General features: G+C 38.5%; 2 protein-coding genes across 4 annotated transcripts in view; one reads left to right on the plus strand and one right to left on the minus strand.

Moving 5' to 3' along the window:
- Nucleotides 1-19,790, minus strand: part of LOC110970890 (synaptotagmin-14-like) — a 39,446-nt gene extending 19,656 nt beyond the window's left edge. Inside the window, exon 1 of the mRNA XM_051960732.1 lies at nt 19,724-19,790. The gene's annotated coding sequence lies outside the window, so the exon portion shown is untranslated. The remainder of the gene's footprint in view (nt 1-19,723) is intronic.
- Nucleotides 8,753-22,647, plus strand: part of LOC110972627 (cytosolic 5'-nucleotidase 1A-like) — a 31,291-nt gene continuing 17,396 nt past the window's right edge. The window contains exons 1-6 of one of the 3 annotated variants that reach the window (XR_007947498.1): nt 8,753-9,452; nt 9,578-9,745; nt 10,845-10,974; nt 11,149-11,271; nt 13,598-13,782; nt 16,341-16,925. Coding sequence is in view for 2 of the 3 variants with exons in the window: in XM_051960740.1 (XP_051816700.1) it covers nt 9,339-9,452; nt 9,578-9,745; nt 10,845-10,974; nt 11,149-11,271; nt 13,598-13,782; nt 16,341-16,706 (1,086 nt within the window). In the remaining variant the exon portion in view is untranslated. Of the gene's footprint in view, nt 9,453-9,577; nt 9,746-10,844; nt 10,975-11,148; nt 11,272-13,597; nt 13,783-16,340; nt 18,376-22,647 lie in introns of those variants that run through there. The other 2 variants (XM_051960740.1, XM_051960741.1) reach the window with 2 other exon arrangements.

Genomic DNA, 22,647 nt, shown 5'->3' on the forward strand with positions numbered 1-22,647 from the left:
ATTTTAATAACAGGATATGTGATAATTATGATGAATAAACCGATATTCAAACAAATGAATTACCAAATAAGATTTAATGAAATGGGTTACAAATAGTAGTCTACACAAATGCACAGTGTGTGTTATTCGTATATGATGGTAACAAAGATATTTTTGTCATAGCATGTATTTGGGGTGCAGTCCAGTATTGGAGGACATTTGGATTTCAAAATTTGGGAAAATAAACCTTCTCTTTTACAATAATATATTCATCAATAATAGGCCAAAAAAATATCAAAGGTTTGACTGGCTCATCATACACATCAATGACACCATTTTTATTTCATATTTTATTTGTTGTTTGCTAACCCTACCGTAATCATCGTAACAGGGTTGCTAATCCATGCTAATGGTAGCTTTTTCTCAGGAGCAGAAGCTAGATATGTAGCTGCTGACCAAGAGGACAAACTTACTGATGGAAAAAGTAAAAAAAAAATAAAATAAAAGAAGAAGAAGAATTTGTCTTATCCTGATAATATGAATATCAGTGTTGCATGAGGGAGAGTTAGACATTCAATAAAGGCTGACAATGTTATAAAATCATGAAAAATAGAAGACAGGACATAGTTTTGCGTAGAGCAAAACTATGTCCTGTGTTCTATTTTCTTTTAGAAAACTGCTTAATGATGTTAATTTCAGTGTTTCAGGTGATTCACTGTTTTCTTCTTCTTCCACCAGCTAAACAGGTTATGCTAACAGGGTTGTTGTGAGACACACTTTCTCTGCATAATAATTATTATTCAAAATATTATGTCGATTAAAAAACCCACAATTACAAGACACATCAATGAAAAAAATTTTGACCACAAATGGGAGATTTAAGTTTTATTGTAACTGTTTTATTTGAGATTCAGTTTGGACATCAGGAGAGTGGGACAAGAGAAAAATGGTGTTTAAGGGGGAACTAAAGACTTATTTGGTATTTGTTTTAAAATATTTCATTTTTTTCTACTAGTTTTCATTGTTATTATTTTAGATTTGGTCTCAAGACAAGTAAATTTACACAAGAAATGCATGTTTTAGTATTTTGTACTAATTTGACATTTGATAGGTGGGACGTAAAATGTCCTAGAATTTTGGAATGACCCTCAGGTCAGCTCTAGTGTACTTGGATGTTATGCAATTTGCTGTCAGGTTATACAGTTTACAATCATTTGATATTGCACGGGAGTAGAGTTATTTATGTTGTTTACTACATATACTGGAGTGTCCACATATTTCTGGCCACTGTTTTTTAATTTTTTAAAAATATATATATTTTTTATTTTATTGACAAAAATACAGAGTCTCGCTGAGGTACAAACATTGAATACACTCTGATTGTACTGAACAGTTAAGTAGTAACATAGGACTACAGTCGTACAAAAAATGTAAGGCATACAAGAAAAGCAATACGAGAATAACTTGGAGCATGGCAGCACTTAAAACAAAAGATTTTTGGACAGTTCAGTATACATTTTTTTAGCAAGAGCAGAGTTTATAAGTTTGAACGAGGAAACATACAGTTTAAATTCGTTCATGAAATGTTCAAAGCAGGGACGGGAGTCTCTCCATTTGAAACAATGTATGTGGTATTTTGCGAGTAAAAAAATAATGTTAACAATGTCAGAAACAGAATTATCCACATTTTCCAAAAAATATAAGATATCATCACATTTAAGAATGGGAATATTTGATATTTTGAGGGACAGCCAAACTCTAATATCACTCCAAAATTTATTTGTGGCACTCAAAAAACAGATGCTCCAAAGATTCATCTGGGAAATCGCAAAATTTGCAGTTAGCTAAGTCAAATTTAAATCTGTTGTGAAGGAATTTAGAGACAGGATAGATTTTATGACAGATTTTAAAATGAGTTTCCTTGACTTTGGGTGGAATCGGCCATTTTACATATTTAGAATAAGCCTTTTCCAGAATCCTAGGGTGCCCAGAAGTATTTGTTCCAAAATTATGGAACAGTTTAGCTTTGAAAGCATTTGTTATAGCCCTATTGTTGCATTTCTTGTCTTTCAGTCTAATACAATCATTTAGCAAACTTGGGAGAACAGGAGTGACATTAGAGTGGGCTAAAGTGTTCTGAATAAGTTGTAATAATGCCAAAGGCACAGCTTTACAAACTTTTTGATACTCTCTGTAGGTGCAATTCAAATTAAACCGGTTAACAAAAGTTTTATAATCCAAGAAAACACCAACACTGTCCATTATGTCGACTATGAATATGATCCCTTTATTGTACCATTCTGGAATAAAAAATGACTTTCTTTGGATAAGTATTGACCGGTTATTCCATAACAACGAACTGTGTGGAGTAAAGTGACATGAAAAAACCCTTTTCCAAAATTGTAGTGTTTGTTTATGAAATTGAGATAATGCAAATGGAATTTTTGTTAGTTCAAAATCGCATTTTAGTAAAAAGTCTAAACCACCAAATTTTTCAAAAATTGACCTAGGTATGTGAAACCACATAGAGTTAGGAAGGGCAAAAAAGATTTTCAACCAAGTAATTCTAAATGAACCAATTAATGCTTCAAAATCTAACGCTTTAACGCCTCCATATTTATAATCTTTTGCTAAGAGCGATCTTTTTAAATAATGAGTTTTGTTCCTTGATATAAAATGAAAAATTACTGAATTTGCTTTTTTAATATTTAGATCAGAAATAAATAATGAATGACAAGGGTAAATCAATTTTGAAACACCCTCCCCTTTGGAAAGAAGAACTCTTACAAATATTGTGAGATCTGTAGTCAACCAGTGACTCAAGGATTTTTTCAAGTCGGTTACACGCTTTTCAATATTAACCTCCTGCAATTTGGCAACATCTTTGGAAATTGTTAGCCCCAGATATTTGACTTCTGAATTAACTTGTATAGATCCTATAGAGCTTTCAGTACACGTATGGATTGGGAAAAGTTCACATTTTTTGATATTTAGAGATAGACCTGATGCCTCGGAAAAGGCAAGTATTAAATTTAGAGCAATGTCAACCATGGTTTTGTCCTTCAAAAAAATTTCCTTATCATCGGCAAATTGACTAATCTTGAATTCTCTGTCAAAGATATTTAAACCTTGAAGGCTTCGATTGCTTAGTATTGCCAAGGTGAGCATCTGAGTGGTCAAGATAAACAATTTAGGAGAGATGGGGCATCCTTGCCGAATCCCTCTAGACATTTTGAAGCAAGGAGTCATTTCATGTCCCAAGGAAACAGAACTACTTATGTCTGTATAGAACATCTGGATTATGTTACATAATTTTTTTTCCAAAGCCCATAAATCTTAAGGTGTCTGCAATAAAGCAGTGTTCTAGCGAATCAAATGCTTTATAAAAGTCAAGAAACAATATTAGACTGTCATTTTCAATAAACTTACTATAATCAATCATGTCAAGGATCAATCTTGTATGAAAATGTATATTTCTTCCCTTTATAAATGCAGATTGGCATTCATTTATTATGTCTGGCAAACCATTGTTAAGAGCCAGTACTTTATAGTCCGTACACAGAAGAGTTATGGGCCTCCAGTTGTCTAATAAGAGTGTGTCTTTACCTGCCTTTGGGATTAAAGTAATGAGGCCTCGCTTCATAGTTGGAGAAAGATTATGACTCGAGATGCATTGAACCAATGCTTCAAATAGTAGTTGATGAATATATTTCCAGAAGAAAACATTGAACTCAACTGTTAAGCCGTCTAGACCAGGCGACTTGCCCTTAGACATTTGATGAATTACAGTATCAAGTTCTTCAATGCGCAAGTTGTCTTCCATACTGTTTTTAAAATTTTATTTAATTGATTCTCTAACCTCTTCAAAGAAGGATTTACAACTTGACTCAGAAAAATTTGTAGAATATAATTTACTATAGAACGTTTTAGTTGCCCTATTGATTTCTTCAAGGTTATCAGTCACAACACCATTAATGTTAAGTTTAGTAATTTTCTTTTTAGATTGCCTCTGCTTTTCCAGATTGAAAAAGTAAGAGGAATTTTTCTCAACTTCTTCGATCCAGCGGGCTCTGGAGCGGACAAAAGCACCCTGTGCTTTGTCTATAAAAATGCTATCAAGCTGATTTTTGAGAGTTTCCAACTGGGTCTTTTCTTCAGGTAGCAGCATGTTTTTTGCACATAATTTATTTATATTGCTCATAATTTCATTTTGTTTTTCCCGTTTTTTTAAGGCTTGTTTTCCCATTTTTATAGCAATTTCTCTAACTTTGAATTTGAACCATTCCCATTTACTTAGAGGAGTAGAGTCCAAGGAATCTATTTCATCGAACAGGCTTCTAATTTCTGTACAAAAATTGTCATTGTAGAGTAGGCTACTGTTGAATTTCCAGTTTGTTGTATATGAAGGCTTTCTATCGGTTATGTTAAGACCCAAGGTCACAGCACAATGGTCCTTTCTGGCTACTGTTTCTCCTGGCAGCGAGAGAAGCCCCTGACTGCAGCCCGCAGATCGGGGCGTGGCTCAACGTGGGCGGAGTTAAACGTTGAGCTCCGCCCACCTTGAGCTAAACGTGGGCGGAGTTAAACGTTGAGCTCCGCCCACATTGAGCTTGACTCATTTATTGTCACCATCTGGTGGCGGAGACTAAATAGCACATTCACAAACGTCAATACAGCTTCGAAATGCTGGCCAAGAAACCGAGCATCTTATGTGATTTACTGTCATGATTAATTTTATATCAGCATTACTATTTATATCAGGATCAGGTCTAGAGCCAAAAAGTAGTTCTTTGGGAAAACATTTTTTTTGTAGTATCAAATCCCACAAATACAACATATACAATCCCTGGCAAAAATTATGGAATCACCAGTCTGGGAGGACTTTCGTTCAGTTGTTTAATTTTTTTTTTAGAAAAAAAGCAGATAACAAACATGACAAAAAAACTAAAGTCATTTCAATTTGCAACTTTCTGGCTGTAAGAAACACTAAAAGATATCAAGAGGAAAAATTGTGGTAGTCAGTAACAATCACTTTTTTAGACCAAGAGTGATTGGAAGTTGCTGCAGCACACCAGTTTGCTGATTTCCAACCAAACCAGCTTGTTGCTCATGCAGACTGTGGATTTGGTTGTTGCTGCTGGGCCAAATAAACTTGGTTTTGATGCTGCTGCTGCAATTTTTCTCGTCCCACGTCAGTTTGATGATCATTTGCAGAACCAATCTGGGATATCTCCAACAATTCGTGATGATTGACCCTCTTTGAAAAGTCTGATAATCCTCCCCTTTGTTTCAGCTGACATCTCTCATGTTGGAGTCATGATTGATGTCAGTCCACTTGGTGCAACATCTCTCCAAGGTGTGATCACTCCTTTTAAACTGCAGACTAACGAGCAGATTTAATCTGATATGGGAGCTTGTTTTGGGAATGAGAATTTATGGGGTGATTCCATCATTTTTTCCTCAGAATTGATTCCATAATTTTATCCCTGTGCTTGATCTAAAAAAGTAATTGTTACTGACTACTACAACTTTTCCTCTTGATATCTTTTAGTGTTTCTTACAGCCAGAAAGTTGCAAAATAAAATGACTTTAGTTTTTTGTCATGTTTGTGAGCTGCTTTTTTACTACAAATTAAAACAACTGAACGAGCGTCCTCCCAGACTGGTGATTCCATCATTTTTGCCAGGAGTTGTAATACTATAGCCGACAACTTTTTACTTGGGTTCAACTTTCACCTAACTCAAACCCTGTCTAACTAGGGCTAGCTGGACTGAAACAGTGAAGTGAAATTTGTGATATACAGCATACATAGACACATTTGGATTTTTTTGTACACTGAATTATATCAGCTACATTAAGGAGATCAGAGACAGCAGCAATGTCTGTGCCACTGATACCTGACCATGCATGGTTATTCCTGGCTGATAACACAGATTTCCTAAACTTTGCACTAACGACTTTCTTAAAGTGTCACTAATCCACTCAAGGATATAAGACTGAACTGACAGTCAATGTTACATGTCTTTCCTCAAATCAAAGAGGGCTCTTAGCTTGGCCTTCATTCTACATAACTGAAACAAAAACATCATCTCTGATCTCTGTATAGAGACTTTCTGTATATGATTATGCCAGACATAATATATCAGAGTCTATACAACTCACGAACCATGTACATTTGTAGGGGTCAGATGTAATGAATTAAGCTTCAGCACCGTTGAACACAACTTTATTCTTTTCTGTCAAAAGCACAAAACACCTTCATGTTTCTCCTGTCAATGATTTCTTGACAGAATGTCTCATAGTCTTCCTGCAGACTAAAAAGAAAAAGGAACGGTTCTCTGAGATCAGCGGTCTCCTCTTCTTCCTGGCCATCACAGACACACAGGAGTTCCACTGCCCTCACGCGTTGCTCCTTGGCCATGGTAACAACTTGGGGAAGGGAAATTTTTCCCTTGAAAGCTCTGGTCCCACACCACTGGGCTGCCGCCATTGCATCCCTGACCAAAGGATTCTCCTAAACAAAAATAAAGAAAACAGTTATTTAAGTAAAGGCTCGGAGATTGCAGAAAACACTGAAATGAGACTACCCATCTCAGGCAATATACCCCGTTTCCTGTTCCCAGTCCTGTTCTCAGCCTGATCTAGAAAGGAAACAGATTGTGGTGTCTACAGGCACAATGACAATGTTTTGATGATTAACAGAGAAATAATGACTGCTCTGTGACATCGAACCTCAACAACCTCAATGGATATGTGTGAGACAACGCTGGCTGGAACAATACCTGATGCTTCAGTGGCAGATTCTGAAAGCCTAAACATTTTCAGGGGGACTTCAGCCACATCCTGAAATAAGTGGCAGGGATCAGTCTTTGAGCAATAGTTTCACTATATACCAATTTATCACATGACCTCTCACCTGTAGTTTTTTCTGCTCTCGTTGCCTTTTTCTTTGCTGCAATCTCTCTTCTTCAGATCTTGGTGATTTAATGACAACAAACATTCACAATGAAAACATTCATGCAGGTCAGATGACAGTGAATACAGTAAAACGTGATTTAAAAGAATCTGGTTTAAAGGTGTGATACTGAGGGCGCCTACAGCATGGGGAAGTTCTGCAGGAGAACAAGACACCACCATCTTCTAATCTGCAGCATGTTTTCCTGTGAAGAAGGAAATGCAGAAAATTAAAATATGTTTCCAAAAATAATACCTTCATCGCTACAGTCAAGCACAACGTGTCACAATTTGCACAAAACCTCACTGAAATCACAACTGGCCCCCATTACAATGTACAGAGATACTGGTTAATATAATATCATGCACATTCTGTCAGGATACAGTTTTTCAATACAAAGAGTGTGTTTTAAATGCAGAAAAAACATTTTATAGATGTCATCGATATAACATACCGAGTAGTTCTTACCATCAAAACAAACACGCCACAGTTGGTGGAGCATCTTTGCAGTGTTTTAATAAAAGAATGGCAAGAAAATAGCAAATGTTAGCAAATGCAATGTAGTAATGTCTCACCTGAACATCATTCACACCAAGCTGCCTCCAAGGGCCAGGAGATAGGCTGTGAGCAATGTGCCTGGTCAAAGAGGAAATAAAAGTACAATAAACCATTTTAAAGCAACACTTGGAACAAAGTTGGAAGAGGCTGGTGCTTCAAATCAAACGTTTTTGTAATGGGCTTAAACAAACAAAACATATGGTTCTGTTTCCATCTGCGTAGAATAATGTAACAATAAATAAGAATAATGTAACAATTACTTCTATCCCTCGCAAACACTCACTTTTGTTGTTTGTTTTTGTTTGTTTGGAACATCTTAATGCATTCAAATAAAAACAGAAGCATTTATTAAACAAACAAAGGACAAGTGGTTTAAAACAGAACTACCACTGTCCAGGAAGGATCTTGGAAGGTGTCCTGAAAACCTGAATAGATGGACTCTACTCTCATCTCTCCAGCCGCTGCCACAGAGGGGATCTAGAAAGAAAATCTCCCTAGCCTGTGGCCTCAGTATCTGTTAAATGTGTTCAAATACAACCAAACACATAAAGTTATGGAATGCTACAGAAATACTAACAAAGCTGCATTTAATATACCAAAAAATTTAAATCAGCAATGAGCAACTTTGTTGTGTAAGGTCATAATAGAGGAAGATATAAATGTATTTACAGAGTATCCAGTGTCCAGGTACAAATACTGGAAGCAGAACCCACTGGAGACTGGCTGCATTGTCCTGTAAAAAGATATCAATAACTGAATATGAAATGCTCAAACTCCACTACAAAAGCAAAACTTTTTAACAAATTACCAGCAGGTGATCCATGGGGTTTGTGGATGATGGTGGAAACCATGTGGCAATGACGCGGCTGTTTGCAGCAAACACGTGCTCTATTCTCTGTAACAGAGATAGATAATTGAACTATACTATCCAATCCATTTGAATTAATAGTTTTGTAAACCTTTCATTTTAGCTGAAACTCTTCTATCACACCTGACACTTTTCTCCAGCCGTTCCAGCCTGCCTGTACACGCTTCTTCACCTCTTTTCCACACTCTCCATTGCTCTGGACTGTTGACCCTAATTACTTAAAATCCTCCACCTTCTTGATCTCTTCTCCCTGTAACCTCACTCTTCCACTTGGGTCCCTCTCATTCACACACAGATACTCCGTCTTGCTGCGGCTAACCTTCATTCCTCTCCTTTCCAGGGCAAACCTCTACGCCTCTTGCTTCTCCTCCAATTCCAGTAGATTATTCTGAATATTTTGAATCAGTCTAATTCTAAAAGGAATGGCATCGTTTAAATGTTTTGTTAAACGTCACTTTTCTAATGGGCTTGCTACTTAGCACGTGACAAAATAAATAAGTCTGACGTAAGTCTGAAACTAATGCAAGGAGATAATGCAACTGGAGATAAAATAATATCACTTCCTTCCTTGTCTGTCACAAAATAGCAAAACAGCAACGTTAAAGCACGTTAAAACAGCACATTTAAACAAAAGATAAACGTGCTTACCTCCATTTTGGAAACTTCTTCTTCTTCTCTAATACATTCTTCTTCTTCTTCAACGGTTCAACTGCGCTATGCGGGCGGAGTTAAACGTTTAACTCCGCCCACGTTTAGTTCAAGGTGGGCGGAGCTCAACGTTTAACTCCGCCCACGTTGAGGCACGCCCCGATCTGCGGGCTGCAGTCAGGGGTACTTGGGCAGCGATGCCCGGGACTGCGTACGTCATCACTGTGAGACACGCCCACCAGACTGCCTTACTATTTCCGATAGGTTTCAAGTTGGAGAAGCCTTCTTCTGGTTTTGTTCGGTCAGTTGTACTCACTGAAGTTTATAAAAATGAGTGAAATGAAGCCAAGCGATGTCGCTGCAGCGGAAGACAGCAGCGAGGAAAAAGACTGGGCTGCTGCCAAAGCTGCTTTTGACAACCTTAAGTCAAACAAACCCAGACCTGTAAGTGTTTTACTAAGTTTTTTCCAAGCCTTTGTGTTGGTCGCACATACCGTAACTTCCGGGCTATAGTGGCTAAACGATGTAGTTTTTGATTGGTGGCTAATGTTTGTGCCTCCACCTCGCAGCCCAAACCCCGGTTTGCTGTCTCCATCGCCGTCTCCTCTCGCACCGTCTTCAACATGGTGGCAGAGAGGAAGATCTACGAGGAAGAAGGAGTAGAGAAGTACGTGGCTTTTCAGGTGGAACATGAAAACGAGCCCTTCAGGCCAGGACCTGCTTTCCCGTTTGTCAAGGTAGGCCTGAGCCCAGGAGGGGTTTGGTTTAGGGCTATGGCTCCTGTCTTGCATTTATTCAGCACCAGGAAATACTTCTTTCTCAGATCGGTAATCATGAAAACTTGCAGATTTCTGGAGCTCTGTATCTATAGAATCTGTGGTGTCTCTTCCCTGTTACGCCTGAGGCATCCCAGTGTGGTGGAAAAGCAGATATTTGACTTTGGGTACTGTCACAGCCAGAACGATCACAAAAGTATTGGTTTGTGTTAATTAGAGACATAACTGATCGTCTGTTTTTTCATCAGGCAGCTTGTTTACTTTTTAATGTTATCACCAACCCATGAGCAGACTTACACTACTGTTCATAAGTTTGGGGTCATTTAGAAATGTCCTTATTTTTGCAAGAAACTCTTTTTTTCCAATGAAGACAACATTTAATGAATCCGAAATCCCGTCTAGACATTGTTAATGTGGTGAATGACTATTCTAGCTTTGCACAGCAGGATTAGTTTCTTACATTTGTTACATTATAAATTGAGTTCTGAATCATTATATTTGAGGCTTTCTTTGGTACACTGCATTTTCAAGGTGTAAATGCTAAGCCATGATGTTGATTACTTATTTCACTCATAATGCCCAGCATATAGAAAGCACATAATGGACATGTTAACAAGGTAAACAAAAAACCCTTTGATTTATTGCCAATTAAAGTCCCTGACAAATGTCTTGCCCCTTATCCAAATTGTAATAGTAGCAAATAACAAATAACAACCTGACTTGCAGTTGATCAGTTGGAATCAAAAATGGTTCATATGAAAGGCGGTGCTCTCTAGATTATGCTTATCATTCCAGAATAAAGTTTTGTATCTTTCATTGAGTCTCATTATTTAATTAGGCCAGAAAGATCAGATTTTGCTTGGACGAAAGTCTTGTTGCACACAAAAATAATTTAGAAATCACATAGCTATTTTTCTGTTTTGTTTCAATGCTTTGTCATCCTCACTCAAAGCAAAATTGTGTAACAAGGTATTTTTACTTCTGTGGCAATCTTGTGTTTGACAATCTGACTCAATATCCTGGCTTTGAGTGTTGGACATCATTGTCCTTTCTCTCATAGGCGCTGATGAATGTCAACTCCCGACTGAGGGAGCTCTACCCAGACAGCGAGGAGCTGTTTGACGTTATCTTAATGACTAACAACCCTGCCCAAGTTGGAGTGCGCCTCATAAACAGCATCAATCATTATGGTATGCTGTATCCTTAACAACCAAACACTGTTATTTCTCGTGTGGCACTGAATACATCTGCTACAGCGAAACACATATTCACAAACGGCATTTAATCTCATTATTACAGACTTGAAATGAAGAAGTAGCTCAGTTAGAAAAGGACTTCTTTATTCACGTATTTCCAACTTTCAGATTTGACCATAGAGAGATTCTGTATGACGGGAGGACAAAGCCCCATCGGTTACCTGGAGGCTTACATGACAAATCTTTACCTCTCCAAAGATTCAGACAAAGTCACAGAGGCCATAGAGGCAGGTAAGCAATGCTGCTGTTATATTACAACCAAAACTTCTATCACACAGGTTGTTTATGCACTTCTGCTATTTATACACTTGTTGACTTTGCATGGAACTGTTTTACGCTTTTTAGGGAAATCTCAACCTCATATTGAGCCGCAAGAATGAGATGGTTGACGACAGCATGTGATTTATGTTTCCATGTCATCTAAATAAACACAAACATATACTGTACAGCGTGAAGCATAAACAAATTGTTACTGCAATCAATTGATCACTGGAAAGCTAAACAGCAAAGAGCTTTGGTTAAAATCGTTCTTTATTAAGCAAAAATGGGAAATTTCTTAAGTAGCTTCTTAAATATAAAGAATGACTGTTTTTTGTCTGATTTACACTATCCTTTAAAAGCTTCAAGTCACTTAGAAATGTCCTTATTTTCGAAAGAAAAGCATTTTTTTCAGTGACGATAACATTTAATGAAATACAGTCTAGCCATTGCTAATGTGGTAAATGACTATTGTAGCTGGGAACGGCTGATTTTAACAGAATATCTACGGTCCCTGACAAAAGTCTTGCCACTTCTCTTAAGTTGTAGGAACAACAAATAACAACTGGACTTGTAGTCGATCAATTGGAATCAGTAATTACTCATATGAATGACAAAGCCCTCTGGATTATATTTATTATGCCAAAATAAAGTTTTGTATCATTCATTGAGTTTTATCATTTAATTAGGACAGAAAGCTCAGATTTTGCTTAGACAAAAGTCTTGTCGCACACAAAAATAATGTTGAAATTATATATATACTTTATTCTGAATACACAAATGTGCTAAAAAAAAAAGTCATGGTGTCTTGCAAAAAAGAATTAATATTGTGTATGACTTCCAAAGCTTGGAGGACTGCATCCATACATCTCATCAATGACTCAAATAACTTATTGATAAAGTCATCTTAAATGGCAAAGAAAACAGTCTTGCAGGGCCCCCAGAATGCATCAAGATTCTTTGGTTTCATCTTCCAAGCCTTCTCCTTCATTTTACCCCAGACATGCTCAATAATGTTCATGTCTGGTGACTGGGCTGGCCAATCCTGGAGCTCCTGGCCCTACTTTGCTTTCAGGAACTTTGATGTGGAGGGTGAAGTATGAGAAGGAATGCCATTCTGCTGCAGAATTTGCCCTCTCTTATAGTTTGGGATGTAATGGGCAGCAAGAATTTCTTGATGCTTCAGGCTGTTGATGTTTCCATCCACTCTGCAGAGCTCTCGTACACCCCATACCGGATGTAACCCCAAACCATGACTTTTCTTTCACCAAACTTGACTGTTTTCTTGGTGAATCTTGGGTCAGTGCGGCTTCTGCAGGATTTGCGTTGATTGGGATGCAGTTCAATGGATGATTCATCAGAAAGATCAACCTTCTGCCGCGTTTTCGTGTCCATCCTTCCTGCAAGCTGTGGACCTTGACAAATGCAACACGATTTTTTGTTGTCTTCTGTTTAATGCTGGTTTCTATGCACTAATTTGACTATGGAGAACACTGTGTGAGAGAATTTGACAAACTGTTCTCGGATTTCTGGCGACCAGTTCACGTGTAACTCTGTTGCAGTTGAAAAAGAGCTGGCCCTGGACTGTCGAAACAACAAATGCTCTTCTCTAACAGGTGTCTGCCTGACCTGGGCTTGTCTCCAGTTTCTTCAGATCTTTTTGTTATCCTCTCTACTTGACATGTGGATACATTAAAGCTGTCTGCCACCTCAGAAGCAGGCTTGGTCTTCAGGCTCTTGATGATCAGCACTTTGGTCTGTGGTTGGATCTTTGACATGCTGTCAGGGTATTATCCAGTTATCACGAATGATAAAGAAAAAAACATACACATGAATTGGTAACGAGAATCATCATTACAAGCAGCCCTACTCATGTTTGTTGTCACAAGTAGACATTCAAGAATGAGTCTGTGGAGTGCCTAAGACCACAGATGTCTGCATGTCTGTGATGCACGCTGCTTTACATGGTCTGTATGTAAATAGCAATTAAAAAATCTTCAGACCACGCAATGTTCTAAGATGACCAGTGAAGTATTTCCTCTTTTGAGCAATCAAAAACAAGTAATTTACAAATATTATATTAAAAAACAGGCTCCAAAATGGAAACTTAGTGCAACAAAAGTGAATCCATCTATTATCACTGACATACACTTCCGTTCAAAAGTTTTAGAAATGTCCTTATTCTTGAAGGAATTCCTTGGCTGAGTAATAAAACAGGTTGTTGAAGATGCAGCAGAACTCCATTAATAATGGATTCACATCCCAAGCAATTATTTGAACTGAGCTTTCCCTCCATCAGGAATTGCTGCAGCTACAATGTTTATGCCAGAAAAGGAGATGGAGTTGAGCGACACTCAGCTGAGAGTGGCGTTTGATGGCGACGCTGTCCTCTTCTCAGACGAGTCAGAGATCATTGTGAAGAAACATGGCCTGGACACTTTCTTTGAGCATGAGAAGCGCTATGAGAACCAACCTCTTGCTCAGGTAAAACGTGTTTTGTTTTTTTTCTATGTACCTCAGCATCATGTTATGTGATAGTAGTATAGGCTCCTCTTTTATTGCTGCTTTCAACAAATAATTTCAAAATTGCTCTGAATTTTTGGGTTGTTAAGAGTTGCCTTCTCAACTGAAAGCTGCTGGTGTGCTGTTTTAGTGTGTCTTTTACCCTCTTACACAAACTCCGGGTTTAATTGTGCTGTGATGGCCAGATACCTGCTGAAGAAGCTTTTCAGCTGGCTCAGTATCAGTAGAGACTCATAAATATCACTGACTTGCATACAACTGCACCCTATTTGATTCTTCAGGTTTTACAGCAACACCTGTATGTGCTGATACCTGTACATCAGGCTCTGGGAAATGGCAGTAAATACACGAATGTTCAAAAGTTTGGGGTCACCCAGACAATTTCATGTTTTCCATGAAAACTCACACTTTTGTTCATGTGCTAACATAGTTGTTTTCTAATCATCAACTAGCCTTTCAACACCATTAGCTAACACAATGTAGCATTAGAACACAGGAGTGATGGTGGCTGGAAATGTTCCTCTGTACCTCTATGTAGATATTTCATTAAAAATCATCTGTTTCCAGCTAGAATAGTCATTTACCACATTAACAATGTCTAGGCTGTATTTCTGATTAATTTAATGTTATCTTCATTGACAAAAACTACTTCTTTCTTTTTCTCAAAAATAAGAATATTTCTAAGTGACCCCAAACTTTTGAACGGTAGCCTATATTTGAATCAGTTGATATCCTTTTTGTGTGTGGGTGTGCTTATCAGTCCCTCCAGGATTTTGCGGGCGTTTTTCGTGATTGTTGCGGCCGAAAATGCCTGAATTCGCGGCAGCTTTTCTGAAAAATTGCAATTAAAGTTGCAATCTTTTAAGCTTATTTATTGTGATGAAATTGCAGGAGACAGTGACAGTTGCTAAAAAGCTGCATTTTTCCAGCTTGTAGAACATGTTTCAACCCTGTAATTGACAATATTTATTCCGAAATTAATTATTTTGCGTTCCAACCCATTTCCACAAAAGCTGGCATACTATGATGGGACATTAGCAGCAGCCAGATACTGGTTTAACATGACGTGGTTGGTAGATTTAAGGCACAAAATGATAATTTACTATTGAATGAATCATATTCGGACATATCTGTCAGTGGCTTTAAAAGTTAATTTCACTTCCTGGCACACACGTGTTCACACACACACACACACACACACACACACTCATGGCTTGTCACTTCAACTAACAAGAACAGCACTGAGAGAGCGCAGTACTCCACCAAGACAGTTCATTACCTGACCTTGCGCTGAACACAAGTGTGTGTTCTGCGTGTGTACATACCGAATCGCGTGGCCTAAATATGTAGCCGGCGACGGGAATTGATGGGACTCAGAGACACCCCCACAATTTAATCAGTTGTTCCTTGTATCATTTCCGATACGTCCACAGTGGTGGATTTGTTGTAGGATCACAATCATGTGATCGTCAGCAGGCCGCTGAGGTAGCGTTCACCTGTTGCCATGGTTACCGTGCAGCTATCAGATGCCATGCAGCTATCTCAGAGGGAAATCCTTAACAAATCCGTGGATCCAAACTTTAAGCCGTATCACTGCCGAAGTCTAATCATTTGGTCCTTGTGTCATTTCTGACCGACCCTGAAAACTTCATTTAAATCCCTGAGTCCATTTTTGAGTAATGTTGGTAACAGAGGAAGGATTCCCACACGCTGATCATCACATAACTCCGCCGTGTTCTTAGGGGGAATAATTAATCTAATTTACTTCATTCTTTCAGTGCTCCAATGGATCTGGATGCAACAGTTTCCATCATAGTGATTTGTCTGGTCTGTTGTCACTCATTTCAGCCGTTCTAATATGTTGCATGTTTAAAAAAAAAAGTGTATCAATCTATGATTTTTTTGTCTTGTATTCCACTACCATATTGCACGGGTGTAAAACAGTTTCGCTCCGCTTTGGTGAAGAACATCGGTGTTTATCATGGTTTTCAGCAGTAATGTTTGTTGGTAAATGAGAGACATTAGAATAGGACATGTCTGCATCTTCAAACTAGAAACAAGGAAGTGAACTCGGTGACATACGTGCATTACGTTTGCGCTGGGAGCTGCTATGATTGGTGGAACTCACGGGAGGCGGGCCAAAATTGCAGGAAGGTTGCGGCAATTGGACAAAATTGCAAGGCCGCGCAAAATTTGCGGAGATTGGTTGGTTCGCGGGAATTCGCACGATCGCAACATCGCTAATTCCTGGAGGGACTGGCTTATGCTGTCTGTCAGCAATCCAACTGCATACTGAAAGAATAGTTTTTCAGTCAGCAAAGAAAGAATAATTAAAAGAAACACTAATGCAGATGAGTAAAAGATTAGATTTATATTAGAAAACAGCTTTTCCTGCTGATGTATTCAGTTCTTTCCTGATTGATACCCAACCCTGAAGAAACACATCCTCATTAGAATGTGTTTGCAGTTTCTTTGCTCTCTGTTGTCCTAAGTTCAAACTGTTAACTTGATTCTTTTAGGGCCCCTTGAAGTGTTTCCTGGAGGCGTTGGGAAAGCTCCAGAGAAAATTCTACTCCAAGAACGAGCGTCTGAACTGCCCCATCCGAACCTTTCTGGTCACGGCCCGCAGTGCTGCAAGCTCTGGTGCTCGCGTCCTCAAGACCCTCCGCAGCTGGGGTCTGGAGATCGATGAGGCTCTCTTCCTGGCTGGGGCTCCTAAAGGGCCCCTGCTGCAGAAGATTCGACCCCACATCTTCTTTGATGACCAGATGTTCCACATTGAGGGTGCCAAGGACCTGGGAACCATAGCCGCACATGTCCCTTATGGCATTGGACAGAAATACCACAAGGGGAAACTCATCGAGCAGCCTGCAAAAAATGAATAGGCAGATGATTGCTGAATATTTTCTCAACAGTTACACTAGGTGCCGTTCACTGTTTCACTTAATACTGTTTTAGACGAGAAACCTGTTGACACCTTTTATCTGTTATCTTATGAAAAGCTTACTGTGTGAGGAAAAGCACATTTTGTCTGTTACTTTCGAGTTTATGGAATGTTTTCATATTTTTATACTCTAAACCTGTTTTGTATCTTATCAGCTGAGGTTTTAGCACACACACACACACACACACACACACACACACACACACACACACACACACACACACACACACACACACACACAATAAATGGCAATAATCGCACACATGTAATGGGGGCCATTTATATTGTAAAAGGAACAATGGGTAGGTGTGGCTTCCAAGGAACACTGATGCTGTGGATGTGCACAAACAAGAAGCTTTCCTCAAACTTTTATACTGTGTTGTGGGTCGTTTACAATTTTTGCACTGTATCTGCACATCAGACAACAAACTGTAACTACACTTTTTGTATCGCACTTACTAAATGTATGCAGTTTGCAGATAGCATTTTATATATTTAAACATTGTTGAGGAGTTCCATGCACTAGTTTGTAAATGCTGGCAATATTTCTCTGTATTTTGCATTGTTTGTACTCATGGTGACATCATTTTTACACCATTTAACTCGGTTAAATGGTGTGCACTTTACAAGTGCACTGAGCTCAAAGGATGTAGTTTGATAAATATAGCAATGTTCTCTGGTACCCCCATTGTGGTGGTGGTAAGTAACAAACTGCATCTACTTAGGGAATATTGTGCTTTTATATCTGCTAAAAAATTTAAAAAATCAGAAAGAGCAGTTGAAGTAAAGCACATTGTTGTTCCCAAAATTTATGGCTCTTAAAAACCACCAAAGTCATGTCTGGCTGTGTGCTTTGGTCTTTGTTTCAGAGTATAAACTTGTATAACATCGAATGATTTTTCAGATTTCTGTTGTGACCCTCTGAAGAGAGGCTGAGCCCAAACTTGGGAATCCTGAGATTACAGTTTTTCTCAATTGCTAAAACACAAAACCCTATTGTCTGAACCAAATTCTCAGTTGCCTGAACCCACTTATTGAATCAGTCACTCTTTTGGCAAAACCATAAGCACCTTTCACCTGTTTAGACACATCTTGTCAACACATTGTCATTGTGATGCACCTGTGTTGAATAATGTGAGCACAGGTGGCAAAAGTCAAACACAGTTAAAGCTCAGATGTCACCGGTTGAACACAACTCAAAATTGATCACACTTGTGGCTAATGATGTGAGGGTACATATAAGCCAAAGCACTGGTTTGTGAGGCACTATAATGGACAGAAATCTAAGAAGAGGAGCATGGATACGGCATGCCAGGGGTTCTTTCCCTGTTGCCTGGCCAGAGAAAATGTGGCCTGTGATGTAGATGAAGTCCTGTGGCCTGACCCAGTATGGAGAAATGATGCTGTGGTAGAGTAATGCACTTCTTTTCTTTGTACTTCATTTGAACATTTTTGTGCTTTATTTTTACGTACAAGTGCTACATGTAAATGCACAGGATTTCTGTTTTTTTTGCAAATTCTTTTTTCTATGTACAAGTGTTTGAAATGCCCAGGTATTTTGATTTGCAACATGCATTTAGCCTAAATAAACACTTATTTCTACCGCTTCATGTCCTGAGCATTGTGTTTTCCTTTTTTTAAGGTAGTGTTTAGTGACTGCTGAGTAGAGTATTTAATTTCGATTGACTTGAGGCATGATTTGACTGCATAGTTCAGTTTTGAGCACAGATTGAACTGTTTTGGGGTGAAAGTTTGGTTTTGCAAGAAGAGTCAGGTTTTGTGAATGTAGCTTGAAAATTGGGTTTTGTGTTCACAGTTTAGGGAAAAGGACAGCAGCTTTCCAGGAATGTGTCTTAGCAATCGAGAAAAATTGTAAACTGCCAAACCGTCTTAAATGTCCACCTCAGTCAGCTGTATGTTAAAAGCGGAGCCATTCATCTTAATATATAATGGTATTTGATGTCTCTGCCAAACAAGTCCAGTAAAGTGGCACATTTTACTGGTACTTTGTATATTATTTAAATTTATATTTTGACAGTGTTCTATATAACAATCTGAAACCTTCTTTTCTCGACCGCTCTTTATACATCTCAGCAGTAGTTGTAACTTGACCATTGTGTTTGCCCCACAGCCTCGTGTTTAGCAAGGATTAACTTGCTTGTGAAAGTAAACCTATTGAGGTGAAGACTCTGCAGCATATCACAGCAGATCAGTTGTGTTCCTCAGTGCGTGTTCAGACTCTCATCTTACATGTACATGATGAAAGAATCCTGAAGGTGGCGCTCCTGCTTAATGAGAGATTTGCCAGAGAGGCAGAAAAAACAGTCTCTGGTAACCAGAATGTCAACATGTTCAGGGTTTTCTGAAAAGTATCCTCCTTCCACATTCATTATTACCATTAAAACATGCTTTGAAGAAGATTTCCTCCTTTTGTTAAAGCTGAGTCTGTATTTCTGGCTAACAAAATATCACAGCCAAGCTCAGCAAAAAACTGTGCAAAATGTGAATCAGCATTATTTCTAACTGGAAGTTTAGGAGTTGTCCTTTAGTACTAGATCTACACTACCAGTCAAAAATTTGAACACTTTCTCATTTAAATGCTTTTATTTACTTATTTTCTACATTGTAGATGAAAACTGAAGGCATCAAAACTATGAATGAATGATGAATAAATCATGAACACACAGCTGCTTTCTTTTGCTGAAGTGAACTAAAACTTGATATGCTATACATAATTTACACACAAACATTATGTTTTCTAAGGTCTATATTGATGAACATTCAATGCACCAGATGCCAGAAAAAAAAAATCACAGAAAACAAGGATGTTGAGCAGTTAAGATACATTTTTGGATGTATTAATCTCAGTACGACCAAACAGGCTAACAATACACACACGCTTTTATAAGCTTATGGAGACACATTTTTGCAGGGACACAGTTGGGTTTCACATCTTACCTCGTCTGGCACAGATGAGCTCATGAACACCACAGTTTCTCCCCCCTCCTAGGAAAAAGACAGAGATGGAAAGTTGGGAGTCAGAGGTTAAAATATGATTCCATGTACCGTAGAAACATATGCTCTGTCCTCAGGTTAAATGAGCTGGCAGATGTACACGTCAGCAAGCATAAATCTGATTAGCTGGAACCAAGAGAGAAAGAAAAACTAAATCAAATAGGTAATTAAAACTACACTTATTTGCTTTTCATGTAGAGACATTTTTCTACATTATAAATATGTTTTAGGTTTACTAAGTTGCTACTGGGACATTTTGTCAATGAGATGGTATCTAGTTTTTATGTGTAATCCCTCTGATGCTCAGGATAATCAAGGATACTGACACTCACTTGGCTTTTTTTCACATGCACAAATCCACAGCCTTTTACACAGACATTCACACATTATCTCTCTTGTCTCAGTGCTTCAGTATTAATTGATAAAGACATCCAAAGTTAAGAGTGTAGCAGCAGCATATCTTGGCTCTGAATTTAGAAAGTAGTGTCTTAGTTTATACATTCTCAAACCTGTAGTGGTTTTCCTCCATTTGCACCCCAATTGTTTGACTGTGAATATTTAATATTTTTATCTTGTCTAATTGTGTTGTCATTATCCAACATTTCTTATCTGCAAATCTGATGATGACTTAAAGTCAAACTTATGCAGAAAAAAAATTCTACAGGGTTGATAAACATTCAAGCACCCCTGTATTTGTGGTTGAGATGGGAATTAAGGATTGTTAGTAGATTTCTAAACTTTATTAGATTAGATTATGCATGCTCTTACTGGAATAATACACTGCTCAAAAAAATTAAAGGAACACTTATTAATCTAAGTATTGCATCAAATCAGTGAAACATGTGGGATACTGATCTGGTCAAGTAAGTCACAGAGGAGGTTTTTAGTCAGTTTCAGCTGCTTTGGTGTTCATAAAATTAACAACAGATGCACTAGAGGGGCAACAATGAGACAACCCGCAAAACAGGAATGAGTTTACAGGTGAAGGCCACTGACATTTTTTTCCTTCCTAATGTTTTCTGACTAGTTAGTTTTTCACCAGTTTTGCATTTGGTGAGGGTCAGAGTCACTTCTGGTAGCATGAGGCGATACCTGGACCCTACAGAGGTTCCACAGACAGTCCAACTCCCTTAGGATGGCACATCATGTGCCATTGCCAGAAGGTTTGCTGTGTCTCCCAGCACATTCTCAACAGCATGGAGGAGATTCCAGGAGACAGGCAGTTAGTCTAAGAGAGCTGGACAGGACCGTAGAAGGTCCTCAACCGATCAGCAGGACAGGTATCTGTTCCTTTATGCAAGGAGGAACAGGATGAGCACTGCAATAGCTCTACAAAATGACCTCCAACAAACCAGTGGTGTGAATGTCTTTGACCAAACAATCAGAAAGAGATGTAATGAGAGTGGTCTGAGGGCCCACCGTCCTCTAGTGGGCCCTGTGTTTGCTGACTGGCACCGTGGAGCTCAGTTGACATTTGCCAGAACACAGGAATTTGCAAGTCCACCACTGGCGCCCTGTGCTTTTCACAGATGAGAGCAGGTTCACCCTGAGCACATGTGACAGACAGGAAAGGGTCTGGAGAAGCCGTGGAGAACGTTATGCTGCCTGTAACATTGTTCAGAATGACCGGTTTGGTGGTGGGTCAGTGATGGTGTGGGGAGGCATATCCATGGAGGGACACACAGACCTCTACAGGCTGGACAATGACACTGACTGCCATTAGGTATCAGGATGAAATCCTTTGACCCATTGTCAGACCCTACATTGGTGCAGTGGTCCTGGATTCCTTCTGGTGCACGACAATGCCCAGTCTCATGTGGTAAGAGAACTCATGCAGTTCCTGGAGGATGAAGGAACTGATACCATTAGCTGGCCCCCACACTCACCTGACCTGAATCCAATAGAACACCTTTGGAACATTATGTTTTGTTCCATCCGACACCATCAGGTTGCTCCTCAGACTGTCCAGGAGCTCAGCAATGCCCTGGTCCAGCTCTGGGAGGAGATACCCCAGGACACCATCTGTCGTCTCATTCAGAGCTTGTCCCAGCATCGTCAGTCATGCATACAAGCACATGGAGGCCATACAAACTACTGAATACCATTTTGAGTTGCTACCAAGGAATTTCAGCAAGATGGACTCGCCTGCCACATCAGTCTTTCACTTTGATTTTGGGGTGTCTTGAATTTAGCCCTCCTGGGGGGTTGATAATTTTCATTTCCATCATACAATGTGGCACTTTTCATTCCTAACACATTATCCAGTCCATATCAATGCTAATATCCAGTTTGTTTTTCCCCACATTGAATTATGATGTATTTTCAAAGTGTTCCTTTAATTTTTTTGAGCAGTATATATATATATATATATATATATATATAATATGGCATGCCGTTTAGGAAATTACATATATAATGAAAGTCGATATATATATAATGAAAGTCGATATATATATAATGAAACTCGATATATATATAATGAAACTTGATATATATATAATGAAAGTTGATATATATATATAATGAAACTTGATATATATATAATGAAAGTTGATATATATATATATAATGAAAGTTGATATATATATAATGAAAGTTGATATATATATATATAATGAAAGTCGGAATATAGAATGTTCAGATTTTCATTCCATCTATTCAAAGTTTCATTCCATATATTCAGACTTTTTCCTACTGAGCCCTGGAAGGACATGGCAAACAAAAACAGGAACCTGATTGGACATTTACTCTTCAGATGAGCTCTTCTGTGATTATCTATCTATCTTCATGGTTGTCACAGGGAACGGCGACTACGTTTGAGAAAACAGGTAATTTTTAGAGATGTTTTGATTCTGAACACTGAACGT

Source organism: Acanthochromis polyacanthus, chromosome 16 (assembly GCF_021347895.1).
Source record: "Acanthochromis polyacanthus isolate Apoly-LR-REF ecotype Palm Island chromosome 16, KAUST_Apoly_ChrSc, whole genome shotgun sequence".
NCBI lineage: Eukaryota > Metazoa > Chordata > Actinopteri > Pomacentridae > Acanthochromis > Acanthochromis polyacanthus.